This window comes from Haliotis asinina, chromosome 1 (genome assembly GCF_037392515.1).
Source record: "Haliotis asinina isolate JCU_RB_2024 chromosome 1, JCU_Hal_asi_v2, whole genome shotgun sequence".
Classification (NCBI taxonomy): domain Eukaryota; kingdom Metazoa; phylum Mollusca; class Gastropoda; order Lepetellida; family Haliotidae; genus Haliotis; species Haliotis asinina.
Genome location: NC_090280.1, coordinates 30,379,982 through 30,395,419, shown reverse-complemented (window position 1 = coordinate 30,395,419; position 15,438 = coordinate 30,379,982). Strand labels below are relative to the sequence as shown.

The 15,438-nt window shown below is 39.3% G+C and overlaps 1 protein-coding gene across 1 annotated transcript in view; it reads right to left on the bottom strand.

Annotated features, from left to right (window-relative positions):
- The window catches only part of LOC137278430 (uncharacterized), a 59,638-nt gene extending 44,815 nt beyond the window's left edge, over positions 1-14,823 (bottom strand). Inside the window, exons 1-2 of the mRNA XM_067810755.1 lie at positions 14,537-14,823; positions 13,537-13,606 (exon numbers count right to left, since the gene is read on the bottom strand). Of these exons, the coding sequence (XP_067666856.1) occupies positions 13,537-13,606; positions 14,537-14,782 (316 nt within the window). The 5' untranslated portion in view covers positions 14,783-14,823. The remainder of the gene's footprint in view (positions 1-13,536; positions 13,607-14,536) is intronic.
- Positions 14,824-15,438: the final 615 nt, after the last annotated feature.

The window sequence follows — 15,438 nt, the reverse complement described above, 5'->3', positions numbered from 1 at the left end:
GAAGTATTGTAAAATTATTGTCCTCCTGAGAGGGTACGTAAGTCCAAAAACATTGATAGTAAATTTAAGTCTACCACTGTTTTTAATCGTAGTATTCATGTTGTTTTAATTGTGGCTAGCATATTATACACTCGCCAGCGGCTGAAGGGTTGGTGTAAATCCAACTAGGGTCCATGTAGGTAGCAAAGGTACTGTAAGTCCCTATGGTCCTAGTATGGTGATCTACCTTCAGTTGTTGGCGATCTATAGCCTGATTTTATAGCGTATTGTCCAAATGGTGATGTTATTTTTAACTTTCCATGCTAGTTTTAATTCCATTTGTGATATTCTAGTTGTTTTACTGTCCGTCGTTGACAGGTTTTATAGTAGACATATAATTGATTTTGATATTAGTTGTTCTCGTCACGATATGGCTGAGATATTGCTGATGTGACATAAAATATTAACTCACTCACTCACTCTAATCTTTCTGTTCTTGTGTGTCATTGTCTCAGCCAGATTCACATTTAGACACATTTAGTTTAGTCAAGTGAATAGGCCAGCCCACAGCGCAGTCAGCTGCCCGCTGTGGGCTTGTGGGAAAAAGGGGTCTAGATCTATGTTATTGTGGCACCCGTGGCGAGCCACCTCCTCGTGAAATGTTGGTTTTTTTGCGTAGAGTCGTATGCCCAGAAGGCGGTGGCTCATGGGCCAATCTGGTGGAACTATTAATCTTTTAATTTTTCTGCTGGAATATATCATCCGGGTATCCTTGGTGCTACAAGCTGGAGATCCGCTTGCTTTTAGCATTGTCCTTGTGATACTCCGTGGTGGGTGGGGAGCTCGGAGGATGAAATCTTAACCCTAAATATGGCTTATGAAATCCCCCCCAAAAAACAAACGTCCTCTTGAAAATGATGTTGATATGATGACCTTCGACCGTCCAGATCAATTGAGTTTTGGCCACGCTTTCTTGTGATTGAATTTGTTGATAACACACCTCTCAAATTGTGCCTGTTCGCAGTTGCCAAAGGTATTCAAGGTATTGCTGAGTAAGTTAAGAATATTAAACGGTTACGTTCAGGTGCACTGCAGATTGAGTGCGGGAAATGGCAGCAGTCAGTCAATTTAATGAGCATAGAATCGTTTCTTGGAATTCCGGTTACTGTATCTGCTCACAAGACGTTAAACACGAGCAAAAGGATCATCAAATTCAGTTGTTTAATAAATATGGGTCTCTTGAAGACATGGACGTTTCTGAAAACACATCCTGTCGCCTTCCAAAAGAGTGCGGGGTAGATCCCCAATAAATCCCCCCAAAAGATAGTTCATTCCAAGAATATTGTACAGTGGAACTGCAGAGGATTGAGGACTAATTTACATGAATTACATATATTAGTCCAAGATTTTTACAGCTTCAGCGATATGTCTCCAAGAGACATATTTAAAACAAACAGATACATTCCACCTTCGTCATTTTAATGCATATCATTGTTTTTCACCTCAGGGTGATAGAGCCACTGGCGGGTCATCCGTAGACAAAACGTTATTCAAAGCCCTGTTTCACTTAATACTAATATGCAGGCTGTTGCTGTGAGAATTACTTTACATGTAGCGTTTACGCTATGCTCACTCTATATTTCGCCATCTTCGACGTTTGCCAAAACTGATCTTCAAGCCCTATATGACCAAGTCCCAAAGCCCTGTATTATAATGGGAGATTTGGATACAACCCACTCTGGGATAGTGTAACTACAAACACCAATAAAGGTAAATTGTTGGAGGACTTTTGTTCTGACAATGATTTATGTATTTATAATGATGGTTCCAACACATATTTACACCCTGGGACAGGGACCTACTCTGCTCTTGACTTGTCATTGACAAATTCAGAACTACTAGAGGAATTCGAATGGTCAGTCCACGATGACCTCTGTGGAAGTGACCATTTTCCTACTATATTAAAAGCTGTAACTCCATCCGATGTTCCTCCATCATCAGGCACCCGTGGCGAGCCACCACCTCGTGGTGGGTGCTGGGTAACGCCAAGAGCTCGCCGACACCCCCGTAGTGGACCCGGGGGGATATTTGGTCCACAACCCGTTTGCCGTGGGTTGCGTCCCTGTGTCGGCGGAGGAGGGGATCCTGGTGGTTGAGGGCAATAGGGGCCTGTAACCGTGTTCCTGTTGCTCAATACACCACTTTGGCCCTGACTGCACCTAGACGGGTGGTCGAATGGGTCCGGTTCGACCAATCGGCTGGTCATGCCAAGCCCTGTGCATGGAGTACTTTTTATATTTATCAATGCACACATATCATTTGGAATTGTTGTAACTTTGGACTTGGTTTTATTATCTAAAACATTTTTTATTTTGAAATATGTTGTTCTGTAATTTGCCTACAGTCCTATGCCAGAAGGCGGTGGCTCATGGGCCAGTCTGGTGGAATTATTAATCTATTAATTCTTCTGCTGGAGTATATCATCCGGGTATCCTTGGTGCTGCAAGCTGGAGGCCCGCTTGTTTTTAGCATTGTCCTTGTGATACTCCGTGGTGGGTGGGGAGCTCGGATGATGAACCAAAACAAACTAACCATGGCTTATGAAAATCCAACAAAAAAAACAAAACGTCCACTTGATTTTGACCCTGTTGATAGTGACCACAAACCGTCTGCATCGATTGAGTATTGGCCGCGTTTCATCGTGATTGAGACTCCTGACAAGACACCGTTGGAGTTGAACCCGTTTGCTGTGTCCAAGGGTATTCAGGGTATTGCAGGGGACGTGAAGAACATAAGACGCTTACGTTCAGGTGGCCTACTAGTTGAGTGCGGGAAAAAGCAACAAGCAACTAATTTGCTGAACATCAAATCTTTCGTGGGCATTCCGGTCACGGTCTCTGCACACAAAACCTTGAACTCCAGCAAAGGCATCGTTAGAGATCGCGACCGATTGTTTGATGATATGTCGGAACTTGATATAGGATCTGAAATGAAGGATCAAGGTGTACTCTACGTCAAGCGCTTTTCAATTCGCAGAAACAACGAAACCATCAAGACGAACACGTATCTGTTTACTTTTTCATGTCCTAATGCTCCCAAATCAGTGAAGGCAGGCTATTGTAATATTCCAGTTGATACCTACATCCCCAACCCGCTAAGATGTTTTAAATGTCAGAAATATGGACACGGTGTGAATACTTGCACATGGTCTGTTGTGTGTGCTCACTGTGGTGAGAAGACACACACAACAGAAGATTGTACCAGTGATTTTAAAAAATGCACCAATTGCTCAGGCGATCATTCTTCATTTTCTAAACAGTCAGACAGACAGACAGACAGACAGACAGACAGACAGGTTTTATTCAGTAGTGAAGGCCCAGTGGCCCATAGTACAGTTAATTTTTCTTTTTAACAAATATTGGTCACGTGACACGAAATTATGGTTTTACATGTAATTTAAGGATGGACATCAAATGTTTTATAAAAATGGCAGCTGATTTAATAGAGTCATCGTTATTAGATTTAAGTATTTTATATATCGTTTGTGGGGCATCATTAAAGCATTTTAAATACTTCCTTCGGCCGGCAGAGAATGCCTCACAATCTAATAATAGGTGACGTTCGTCTTCAGTTTTACCAGAAGCACAATAAGAACATGATAAATCTTCTAGTGTATTTTTATCTTTTCGCTGTATTTTTAAGGCATGTAGAGAGATTCAAAATTTACAAAACATTCTTAAAAGGGACTTATCATTAAGGACCCTAATATATTTTTCAGGTCCAAACATCGATTTACATTGTGAATAATGACTTAGAAAACTTGATGAATTTACTGATGCGTGCCAATTCTGAATGTATATATCTTTTATTCGTTGTTTAAATGCTGACAGAAACATTTTTATATCACCAACATCTTGCTTAAACCAAACATAAGACAACCCGCTCGAAAATAACACATTTCGCACACCCGAAGCCCAAGAATACTTTCCACGTTTGTCTAGGGATAATAATAATTGATAGCTTTGATACGGATAGCGGTAATCAGGCATTCTTATAAGTTTTATCCAGTATCTGATAACTCTCATTTGACTCTCAATATGCATGTTATAGCGTCCTGTATCGCCAAGTACGGCTTTGTTGGAAGCAGATTTACCTACAGTAAGAAATCTTTTAAAATATGATGCATGCACATTTTCAATGGCTTCGAAGTAGTTTACTCCCCAAATTTCAGATCCATATAACAATATTGGTGCTATTTTAGTGTCAAAAAGTAAGCAAGCTGAGTCAAATGAAATAAATTTATTAGCCTTAAAGAGTTTGAAAATGGGAAATAATGCCTTCTTAGCTTGTGCTGCAAGAGTTTTAGATGCCATGGACCAATTTAATCGGCTAGAAAATAAAAGACCCAAATATTTATAATATGAAACAACATTCATACTTTTGCCCTGGAATAACCATTTTTCAGAATGTGCCACTATACCCCCATTTCTAAAGACAACTATATTAGATTTTTCCATATTCAACTCTAGTCCCCATGTGTCACAAAATGTTTGAAGAATATTTATCTGTCTCTGCAGTCCGTTTACCATAAATGAATACGTAACAATATCATCTGCTAAGAAAAGTAAAAGTAAATCTTTGATTTGGGGAGTAACAAATATTCCATTATTACATGGTTTATACATATCATCTACAAGTTCATTAATAAAGAATATGAAGAGTACGGGGCTAATACACAGCCTTGTCGCACACCAGCGGAAGTATTAAACGATTCAGTGTTGCCAGAATTAGTTCTAACACAGGCTGCAACAGAGTCATACATTATGATCAGTATTTTAATTCACGAACTCTGAAGGATAATAACACAATCATTGTATTTTTAAAAGACTTAGATTTATTGACTGAATTGTAAATAGATAAATATTTTAAAATTGCAAGATTAAATTCATAACTGTGCTTGTTAGTGGCTGTATCCTCAAAGGGGGCTGAAGTACTGTAAAACTACATAAGTACATAAGAGGGTACATAAGTCCAAAAACATTCAAAGTAAATTCAAGCTTTCCACGTTTTTAATCGTAGCATAAGTGTCTTCTTATTTGCATGGCTAGATTTCCCAAATTTCTGACGGCTGAGGGGATGATGTAAATCCAGCTAGGGTCCATGCAGGTAGCAAAGGTACTGTAAGTCCCCATGGTCCCTAGTATGGTGATCTACCTTCAGTTGTTAGCAATGTATAGCCCATTTTTATCTTGTATTGTCCTCAATAGATAAATTGTTTTAGGTATAGTTACTAGTTTTATATTCTCATCTGTGATATTCTAGTTGTTGTACTGTCCTTCGTTGGCAGGTTTTATAATAGACATATATTTCATTTCAGTATTAAATGTTCTTCATCACGATATAGCTGAGATATTACCGATGTGACGTTAAATATTACCTCACTCACTCACTATGTTATTGATAAGTATAAGGCTTATTTATATTACTCGTTATTTGGGGGGTACTTGAGTCTTATATCATTTTGTTTTTATGGCGTCACATGTGTGTCACATTTGCAAGTGTGTAACCTTTATATGGCCTAAATAATTTTGACTGCTGAACCCATTAGCCCCATCCCCTTATAGATGAGTTCCCACTTCCGGACAAAGTGTGTGGTCTTGGGATTGACTTTAGTAGGCAAATACAGTATTGTCCACTAGTTTACATTATGACACAGTCGTGTCATCAAATGTATGTTCATTTCTAGTTGTGAGAGCAAAATGCCGACCTACATCCAGTCATTAAAACTGACCACCATTTTAGTGTTGTCATTTTTATCACCACAGTAATGTGTATAGATATGCTCAAGTTGGTGTGAACCTGAGAGGGCTAATACCTGAGAGGGCTAATATATTTAGTCTCCCATGTGCTGTGTGCTCGCAAAGTAAGGCGTTTTGTCAAAATACAGCATGTTATTAAGGTAACTGAAATCACACACTACTCTGCTATGCAGTTAAAACTTAATCCTCAGAAAGTAAAGATGTTGATTTACTTAGTGAATGGTTCGATATACTAAATGGAATATTCTTGGGTGGATCTTTAGAACCAAGAATCAGGCTCTTGATACTATAGTTACTGATAATTCCCATGTGGAAATAGTCTCCTTGTATGATTATACTGCAGTTGTGATTCACACTAAGTTGATCTGGTTTGCTAACACTGACCTCGCTTATAACACATTGAATACAGAACTTGATGGAACTTCATGAACGTCCAAATAAAACATTGTCTTCACATTCCCCTTTCATCTGATTTATCCACGGTATTTGAACATTCACCATTCAAGAATGGTTAAAAGAGCTCAAAAGTATGAAACAATTTTAACCACAGGATTGTGAATTAGGCAAGCAAAATAGACGCGGCTACCTAACCACGACTGGACGAAGTTCACCAGGAACTAACCCTGTCACACATGTCTAAAAAGGGTGACCAAGTGAGTTTTGTTTTATGTCGCTTTTAACAATATTCCAGCAATATCATGTCAGGGGACACCAGAAATGGGATTCATGCATTATACTTCTGAAAACAGCATCAGACTCTTTCTCCCTTGCGCTAAAACGTAAACATGTCCTTTCACGGTCCCGCAGCCGTTATGATAATGCAAAATGTCTCTTAAGCTTCTGGACTTTAGAATCACAATGATCCATTGATCACACCATTGCCCCATCTACACCCAGCCGAGACAACAAATGGGACTTCTAACAGGTAGCTCTGCCTAGTCACACCCACAAGGAACTTCTTTCAGGGAATATGGTAACAGCCAAAAATTCTGCTTCTGCTCTACCCAGAGTGTCAGAAAAGCCTGAGCGCTCACCTGATCTGCACCAACAGATCAGGAGGTACCAAACATAGGGCAGGAAGAACAACAGGGAGCCTAGCACAGCACAATTTTCTTGTTCATCTTGCTTCTTGCGAACATATCCTCAGTGTGTGCCACTGCTGGGCATCCACGCAGATGGTATTGGACAGTGTAATTAAATTCATTACACAAGTTGACATTTCATAACATTTTGATGTAAAACCACATATTGACAGATGCGATTGGGATGTGAATGATCCCAAGTCGTGAAGAGAAGCCCTCTGTTTCAGTTTTCAGGACAGTCGACCCCAGTGAAGGACTCACCACTGGTGCTCTTCTAAGCAACACATTTCACTCATACTTGGTGACTCAGTGTCTCATTTGATATGGCGTTGACACCTCATGTGCTCACAGGTAAAGAAATTAAAAATTAAGGTTGGTCACTGAAATAGGGCACATTTCCAAGCACGTATTTGTGATTATAGAGCTTATGGGGGAGGTGTGTGTGGGGGGTGGGGGGTGGCTGGGATATCTGAACTTCATTAACAGCGTCGCTTAAATTATCATGTACATGATCTACTTTTTCCTGATCTATTTTCAGACCTTGGTAGTATTACAAGCATTCTGTATCACAAATGAAGGGAAATAGGGAGCACCAGCACCTTCAGTGTGTTTCCAAACATCTTGTGCAAATGACTATCTGCACATAAAACAACAAAATCTACTTCAGTTCTAGTTACACGATGAATCTGATCACGTTGTGTATAGGTAAACCTATGATTCGTTAACCTTACCTGACCTTTGACGTCATGCATTCATCTGCATATTAATGACGTTGCATATTCGTCTCCCTCTGGGTCAGAAAAGGGGTTTCTGCGGACCTTTACTTAGTCTTGTCGTTCAGACCCTGAAGTATATATATCCAAGAAAGCCCACACAAGCCTAGAAAATGTGGCAAGTCTAGATTTCCTTAGCTTCAGGGTCTGTACCAATCTGCTGAATCCATAGCCAGTATATGGCTAGTAATTATCAGTTGATCTCTAGCTGTCACTTGTGTTTAGTATAAATTCATGGGGAGGCTCCCCCACAGCTCCCCGATAGCCCCACACTTGGCTAAGACCTCCTGCCCTGTCCTGTCAACGGGAGGCAACATGTGTCGGGTTTTATCCAAGATTCCTGATCTGCCTTCCTGGAATACTGACTTCCTGAGCGAGTCCCTCGACTCACAATGTCTTCGATATACTAACAACTACTATCTGAAATGAAAATATTTTCTTGGGAAAAGGTCATAGTAAAAGAAATAAGAATAACATAATAAAATGGAGACTGAGGCTTTCACTTTCAGAAGCTAAGGGAATCTAGACTTGCCACATTTTCTAGACTTGCATGGGCTTTCTTGGATATATTTGCTTTAGGATCTGTACAACATCGCATATCATTGATCAGTTGTTTTGTGACTTCATTACCACAGGACTGGTACAAATAGATGGCAGTCTTTTCATAGGGTTTTACAAGACTGCACAAAGTATTGTCCATATGAGTGACGTCATGTGAACATTTTCTACACACTGTGTGTGTTGAACATTTTCTGTTAACTGTTACTTGTAAAACATTTCAATCAAAGACATGGCTCTGTCTTACTGCTTCCAATAAACAGTTTTCTCCTGTTCCATGTGATTTCAACAAACTGCCGTCTATAATGCAGACATAATATTTTGATTTGACAGAAAAATTATATTTGATATCTCTGTTGGAGTTTTGGATACATCCAGTTTTCCAGCCATAGCGTTAGTCTCAAGAGATGTTACCCCTAAGCTTTGTGGTTGCGACACTTGATACTTCCCCTGAGCTGCCCACATCACATTGAGAGGGAGTAGGGGTCGGGCTGGGTAGAGTGATGTTGGGGGCAATAAAAAGTCCTGTCACATACACCTTCAGTGGCGTGTCAGTAATGGGTGATAAGAATCTTTGCATGTGTTGAGAAATTCCAAGAAATTATCGCTCTGCAGATTTGTTTAGTCTCTGAAAATGAAGACAGTCTCATGGCTCCATTTCATTATATTATTTTTTTTTTCACTATGAACGTTTTTTCAGTAACATATGTTCATTTCAGAGACTAGCTGTTAGTCTGACCTTTATTATACTACTTGTGTTTGTCACAACATGATATGTATATTTACATTTCTATGCTTGGTTATTAATCGCAGTCAGCTTGGAAACGGTGTATTTATCTACATGTAAACGGGAAAGTTAACCTACACTGGCCTAGCTTTAACTTTGATCTGTGGCTCTGACAAGAGATCGGGTTGATTAGTTGTCTCCTTTATTTGTCGATGTTTATGTTGCAATAATGTTACCCTAAAAGCCGAGACGTTTGGACTATAATTGATGTTTCATACTTTCTGGGAGTTGATTAAATTGAAGGCAGGTGATGAAGCTGAGGCTCATGGTTGGTCCACAGGGCACAAAGCAAGCGACATATACAGTCAGTCGTCGGCATGCAGTAGTCTGCTGTATTCGGGTGTTTGAGACAAACATGGTGTTACAAGAGTGTATTTTCCGTGATATGAGTTGTAATTAATTATTATTACGGTAGTTGTAATTGGGTCACAATATTTAAGGTTTTAGTGTTAGTTATGGGTCACATTTCCTACAGAGAATTATTTAAGCGGCACGCCTCTAAGGCAGTACTTTGGAGTTATCTGCTCTTGGCTTTCTATTTGTTGACTTACGGGAGACTGTTCTAGTGCATTCCACGTTAGTGGTGATGGTCGTGTGTGCTCGAACTTTAAGGAAACACTGAGTGTATATATACAGTATGGTTCAAAATTATTGAGAATAGCTAAAGCATTTCATATTATTAAACGAGAACAAATCAGATAAAATTGAATGTATTGTAAAAGTGAACTGACCTTTTCATGTTGTGTAGGTAACAATTTAATATTTTATCAAGTCTCCTTGAGCTTCACGGCACAGTCTAAGACGGGTAGGCATACTTCCTATCAGAGAGGTTAGTGTCTCGTGAGTTATGCTGTCCCAGTATCGGACCACTTCTCTCTTCATGTCTTCAATTTTTGTCAACCCCTTTTGATTCACACATTCCTTCATCATCCCCCAAATGTTCTCAATGGGATTTAAGTCAGGACTATATGCAGGAAATGGTAATGCAGTCACATTTTTCTCCTGAAACCACTGCTTGGCATGTTTTGCGGTGTGTTTAGGATCATTATCTTACTGCAAAATCCAGTCATTTCCATAAAACACATGTGCACTTGGAAGCAGAAAATTATCTAATATGTTAGTGTAGCGTTGACTTGTCAGATTTCCCTCAAACACACACAACGGGGTTGTTCCTAATAAGGATATCCCTCCCCATACATGAAACTTTGGGCTGTATTTAGGTCGTCGATACAACGGTGCTGACGCAGACTTTGTCCATATTTTCACATTATTGGGATATACCCATATTGAGCTTTCATCAGTAAAAATCACATTTTCCCAGTCAAAGTTTTCATGTGCCAAACACCACTCAACACGCCTGTCTTTATGTTCTTGTTTCATGAGAGGAGAAGGAATTCCAGTCTTTTTCTCCCATCCAAGATCAATCAAATTTCTTCTAACTGTAGATTTTGATACAACTGTTGATCCCCTTTCTATCATTTCATACCTGATGTTTGAGATGCTTGCCCTTTGCTTTTTAGACGCTAAAATTCCTAGCCAGACGCGATCTGAGAAGTCCAATTTTCTGGGTCTCCCTGCTCCTTTCTGGTGCCCACAATCCTTTCCCTCTTTAAAATTCTTCCTAATCCTATACACAGTAGAAAGAGGAGTTCCTGTTCTCTCTGCCAATGTATTTACATCATCAATTCCTTGATTACACAACTCAAAAATCAACCTTCTTTTATCTTTAGCAGACATTGTTAACAGTGCTGAGGAAAATGACGTCTGCTACAAATTCAGGGGAGGTAACTCTAATTGTACTATACTCAGTAGGCCAAGATGAGTTACCTCCCTTATACCATTACTTAGTTTTAAGTATCAGTGAATCAGTTGAGGTGTTAGGATAGCTCAAAGTAAGAAGAAAAATTCTCAATAATTATGAACCAGACTATAAATGCTAGTTGCCGTGTTGTCCACGGACACGGACATATCCATGGCTATACACATTTACTGGAGTACACAATTCCGCTTAATTCTACCCTTCAGCACCCTTGTATTTCGCTGTTTTTGACAATGTTTCATTTCACTCAAACTCAACCAATATTGAATCAGTTGCATTCCGGACAAATATTATGAGACCCCGGGGGCCCTCGGGTTTTCCCTCTCCCTCACGTTTACATCTTCAGCCAAAACCGAGGGATCGTGTTATATCTCTCATATAAATTGATGGAAAAGACTAATACAAATTTATCAAAATATATCGCCAGTGAAGGATAATTAGATGATCAGGTAATGAAGCTCCTTGGCAGTAACCGAAGCTGTAGTAAAATCTGTGTAATGACAGTAAACTTAATTGTTAATGGATATGTAACACAAAAATTTTCATCAGCTCAGTAGCGTCCCATTCGTGATCTGACAGATGCGGTTCTGAGCAAGAGAATGGAAACATTTGCACTTTCAGTTTCATCTTTTACGACATGTTCCAATTGATTTCAAACACTTGAATGTTGAAAGAATTCATTTCGTGAAAATCAACTTTCAGGGCCAGGTTTGGAGTATTGTATAGAATGTCCCAGGGATGTTGCATATGTGAGAAAACATGTTGATCTATTCGTATTTGTTGATCTTTTCGTAGATCGATGCTCATGGTGTTGATCACCGGATTATCTGGTTCATACTCGATTATTTACCAACCGCTACTATATGCGTTAAACAACAAGCAAACATATCAACAGCGTGATCACATTTGTCCCAGCAATGCCGACATTGCACAGCATAATTCATGAATGATGCCTACCAACAGTCGTGTCGGATGATAGATGATAGATCGATTTCATTCAGTAGTGTTACTCCTGAGGCCAATGGTACAATTACAGTTGTATCTTTTTGCAAGTGGCGCTGGTAACATATTAAGTTTCTATTTGGCATTGAATGCGCATTTCAAATAATAATCTATTGATTTCACAATATCAGTATTGTTCGAATGTAAAAGATTTTTACAATGTGTGTTCATGCATTGCAGTTTTCGTCAGATTTGGTAAATAATTATTAAATGATACTGATAGCATATTCATGACTTGGCCATGCATTCGTGACAATTTAAGGAGATCAAAGCGAGCGATAGATCATGTTTGGACATTTTACCTTGGGAAGACTGCGGTCATCTAAATGAAATAATAACTCCTGTCAAAACTATTTGTAAATCTTCCCTCAAGTACAACAAGCTGCCACTGTTAATGATGGATTCATCATATTCTATTTACAGCTGTGCGATATTTGTCTGATTAAAATATCTATTCTGTTTTATGAATTGAGGTTATTCCCTGAAATCGCACACAGATTATATGTCTCAAATACCTTCCAATACGAGTCCCAATACAAACGTTCGTAGCGCCACGACATTCCCATTATAAACTGTAGAGTTACGACACATTATAACGATTTGAACCCTTTGCTGAGGGAAGAAACTGATTGTTCACGGTTTTATAATTAATAGTTCTGTACAGGATTGGTACCACAGCTTGGCTTGAGTTTTGTGCAGCGTCCGGCGACAAAGAAACCCCTTCTTGATTACCTTGTTTATGCGATACCGGAACGCTTGGCAAGACTGTCTTGAAGCTCTTCACGGTTAGGTAATCACCAGATTACATGATAGTCTTCGTATATTACCCTATTCGTATATTACCCTATCCATTCTGTCATTTTATCATATTATACCCTGCCTCCGCCCTTCAGTCCCATATATCACCGTTTACTGTCAGCCATCGGACGTACGTGGGATTGACATGAACAATGCCATAACACCAAACCCAGTGCTAAGTATCCCACAAATGTATGTCTCAGTATTTTGCATTGTCCTAAACATCTGTGAATAGATAATTTCATCGCTTTAGTTAGGCCAATGATGATGATTAACTGTAGATTTGAGGGACTCATATTATGACTGAGTGAGTTGAGTTTTACGCCGAACTCAGCACCATTCCAGCTATATGGCGGTGGTCTGTAAATAATCGAGTCTGGACCATACAATCCAGTGATCAGCAATATGAGCATCGATCTGTGCAACTGGGAACCGATGACATGTGTCAGGCAAGTCAGCGAACCTTACCACCCAATCCCATTAGTCGCCTCTTACCACAAGCAAAATGGCTTTTTGTGAACAGTGAATAAAACATGTAGAGGTGGTGTGTGTAGGAATGTATTGTTCATGGAGGTAGTGTGTATGAAGTCTATGTGTGTTGAGATGGTGCATAGAGATGTAGTGTCCATGAAGGTGATGTGTATGGAGTCGATGGTGCGTAACGATGTAATGTTCATGAAGGCGGTGTGTATAGATTGGATGAGAGTAGAGGTGGTATGTAAAGATGTAGTGTTCATGGAGGTGGTGTGTATAGGGTCGATGCATGAATGAAGAGATGGTGTGTAAAGATGTACTGTCCATGGAGGTGGTGCGTATGGAGTTAGTGTATATTGCCATGCTGGATGTGACACACGGATGGATGCATGACCTGAGTATTGTAAATCTTGATGAGAAACAAAACCAACAATAGGGCCATTACCTGGGGTGGTTGTTCTTTGGGTCGAAGTAGTTGTCGGTTGTGTTTCTTCTCCTGCTTTTTCTGACGTGATCTGTAAAATATGTTAACCGAGTTAATTTCATTTGGAAACAGAAATGATCATATGGAGCAAAATTTTATTTTTGATTCCAGGTCAAGTCACATAAAGAGACGTTACAAGATGGCATTTATTGCTTCCCTCATTTGTACTCGACGTTAAAAGAGAAAATAGAATGATTGAGTTTAGCTTTACGTCACAGTCAGCCCTATTACAACTATATGGTGACGGCCTGTCAATAATAGAATCTCGACCAGACAATCATGTGATCAACATCATGAGCACCGTTCTACGCGATTGGGATGCGATTACATGTGTCAACCAAGCCCACCACGCGATCGCGCTAGTCGCCTCCTACAAACATAGGTTACTAAAGATCAATTCTAACCCGTATCTTCGCGATTCCAGACAATAAAGGACATAGAGACGCATACTGGACACTTAAAATCAATATTACGATAAAATTTAAATGCATGATTGCTTTATTGCTTTTGCATCTGAAAGGTTTGTACCAATTCCTTTGTGATGATTTCCAAAGTGCAGAGGCTGAACATGAGGTTTGAAGATAATCTTTTTTTCTGATCACATCTTTTCTTCAGTTCATTTGGCATATTGAGTGTTCATTTTAGCCCTCTGTATTCCCGATAAGTGTATCTATACATAAGTTCTGATTGTAACCTTAGATAACTGCTGTACATCATCCAGGTGAGCAAGTGTCATTTTGTTTATGTACATATATCCAAGAACCAGTTCATGATGTAAAGATTTCGATATGACAAAAGTCTGTCCCCACATTATAGAACTCTATGCTATTTTCCCTAATAACGTACAGCACAACGTGGTATATTGTGTATTACGAAGGTGGTGTGGAAAACCAGCTTATTAAAATGTTGCCTCGCCATGCCAAAACGAAGTAAAACCATACCCATTCTACATTAAGAGTACCTCATGTTTGATGTTCTTCGTCATCTGTCGACACCGTTCAAGAAGGTCTTCCCACTTGTCTGCAGTGCAGCTGGCGGCGTCAGAACACATGCAGACAAAGGTTCGCAACGCTGGGGTATTCTTTATAAGGGTAGCTTGACTCACCAACTGTCCCTGGCAGAAACCCGGACTCAGAACCTTGTAGATGGTAACAACAGTTACAATAAGATGCATCTTGTTCATGTTCTCTCCGCCAGTCAAACCCATCGTGTGAAACTTCACGCTTGTACCGCAATCATATCGTTGGTAGCAGTAAATTATACAGACAAGGAACAATGGTTTTTATGTCAGTGTTAGTCATCGCTTGTATTGATCTGATTTTCACAGAAGGAATCAATACGGTGGTTCCCTAATAATTAATATCTACTGTGTTAAGTAAAATGAATAAATTATTTCCAAACCACAAAGCTTATATCATAAAATGACTGGTGGTGCATGTCAAATCTGAAATCATTTGAGTATATATTATGTGGGTTCCATAGGTGACTAAGTAATATGTTGTTGGACACCAAGGTCTTATGGGTTGTATGTACACAGAAGCATTTACGGAAACGAATTTTCTTACATAAATACATCACAAATATATTGCTTGTTAAAAACACAGCTGTTGCGTGAGTGTGCAGAAACATCACATGCTGAAAACATCAATTTTGAATAAAACAAATTAAGAAAATGTGTTCAGGTAAAACATTACCACTTGATTGCTCTTTTTAAACATCGAACGGATGAACTTCTTCTTCTTGATAAGTGAATATTTTACAACGCATCGCAATGATGCCATAGTGACACTAACATCCTTGATAAGTGAATATGTCACAACATTTATAACTCACAAGGATGATATGGTGATATTCATATCATTT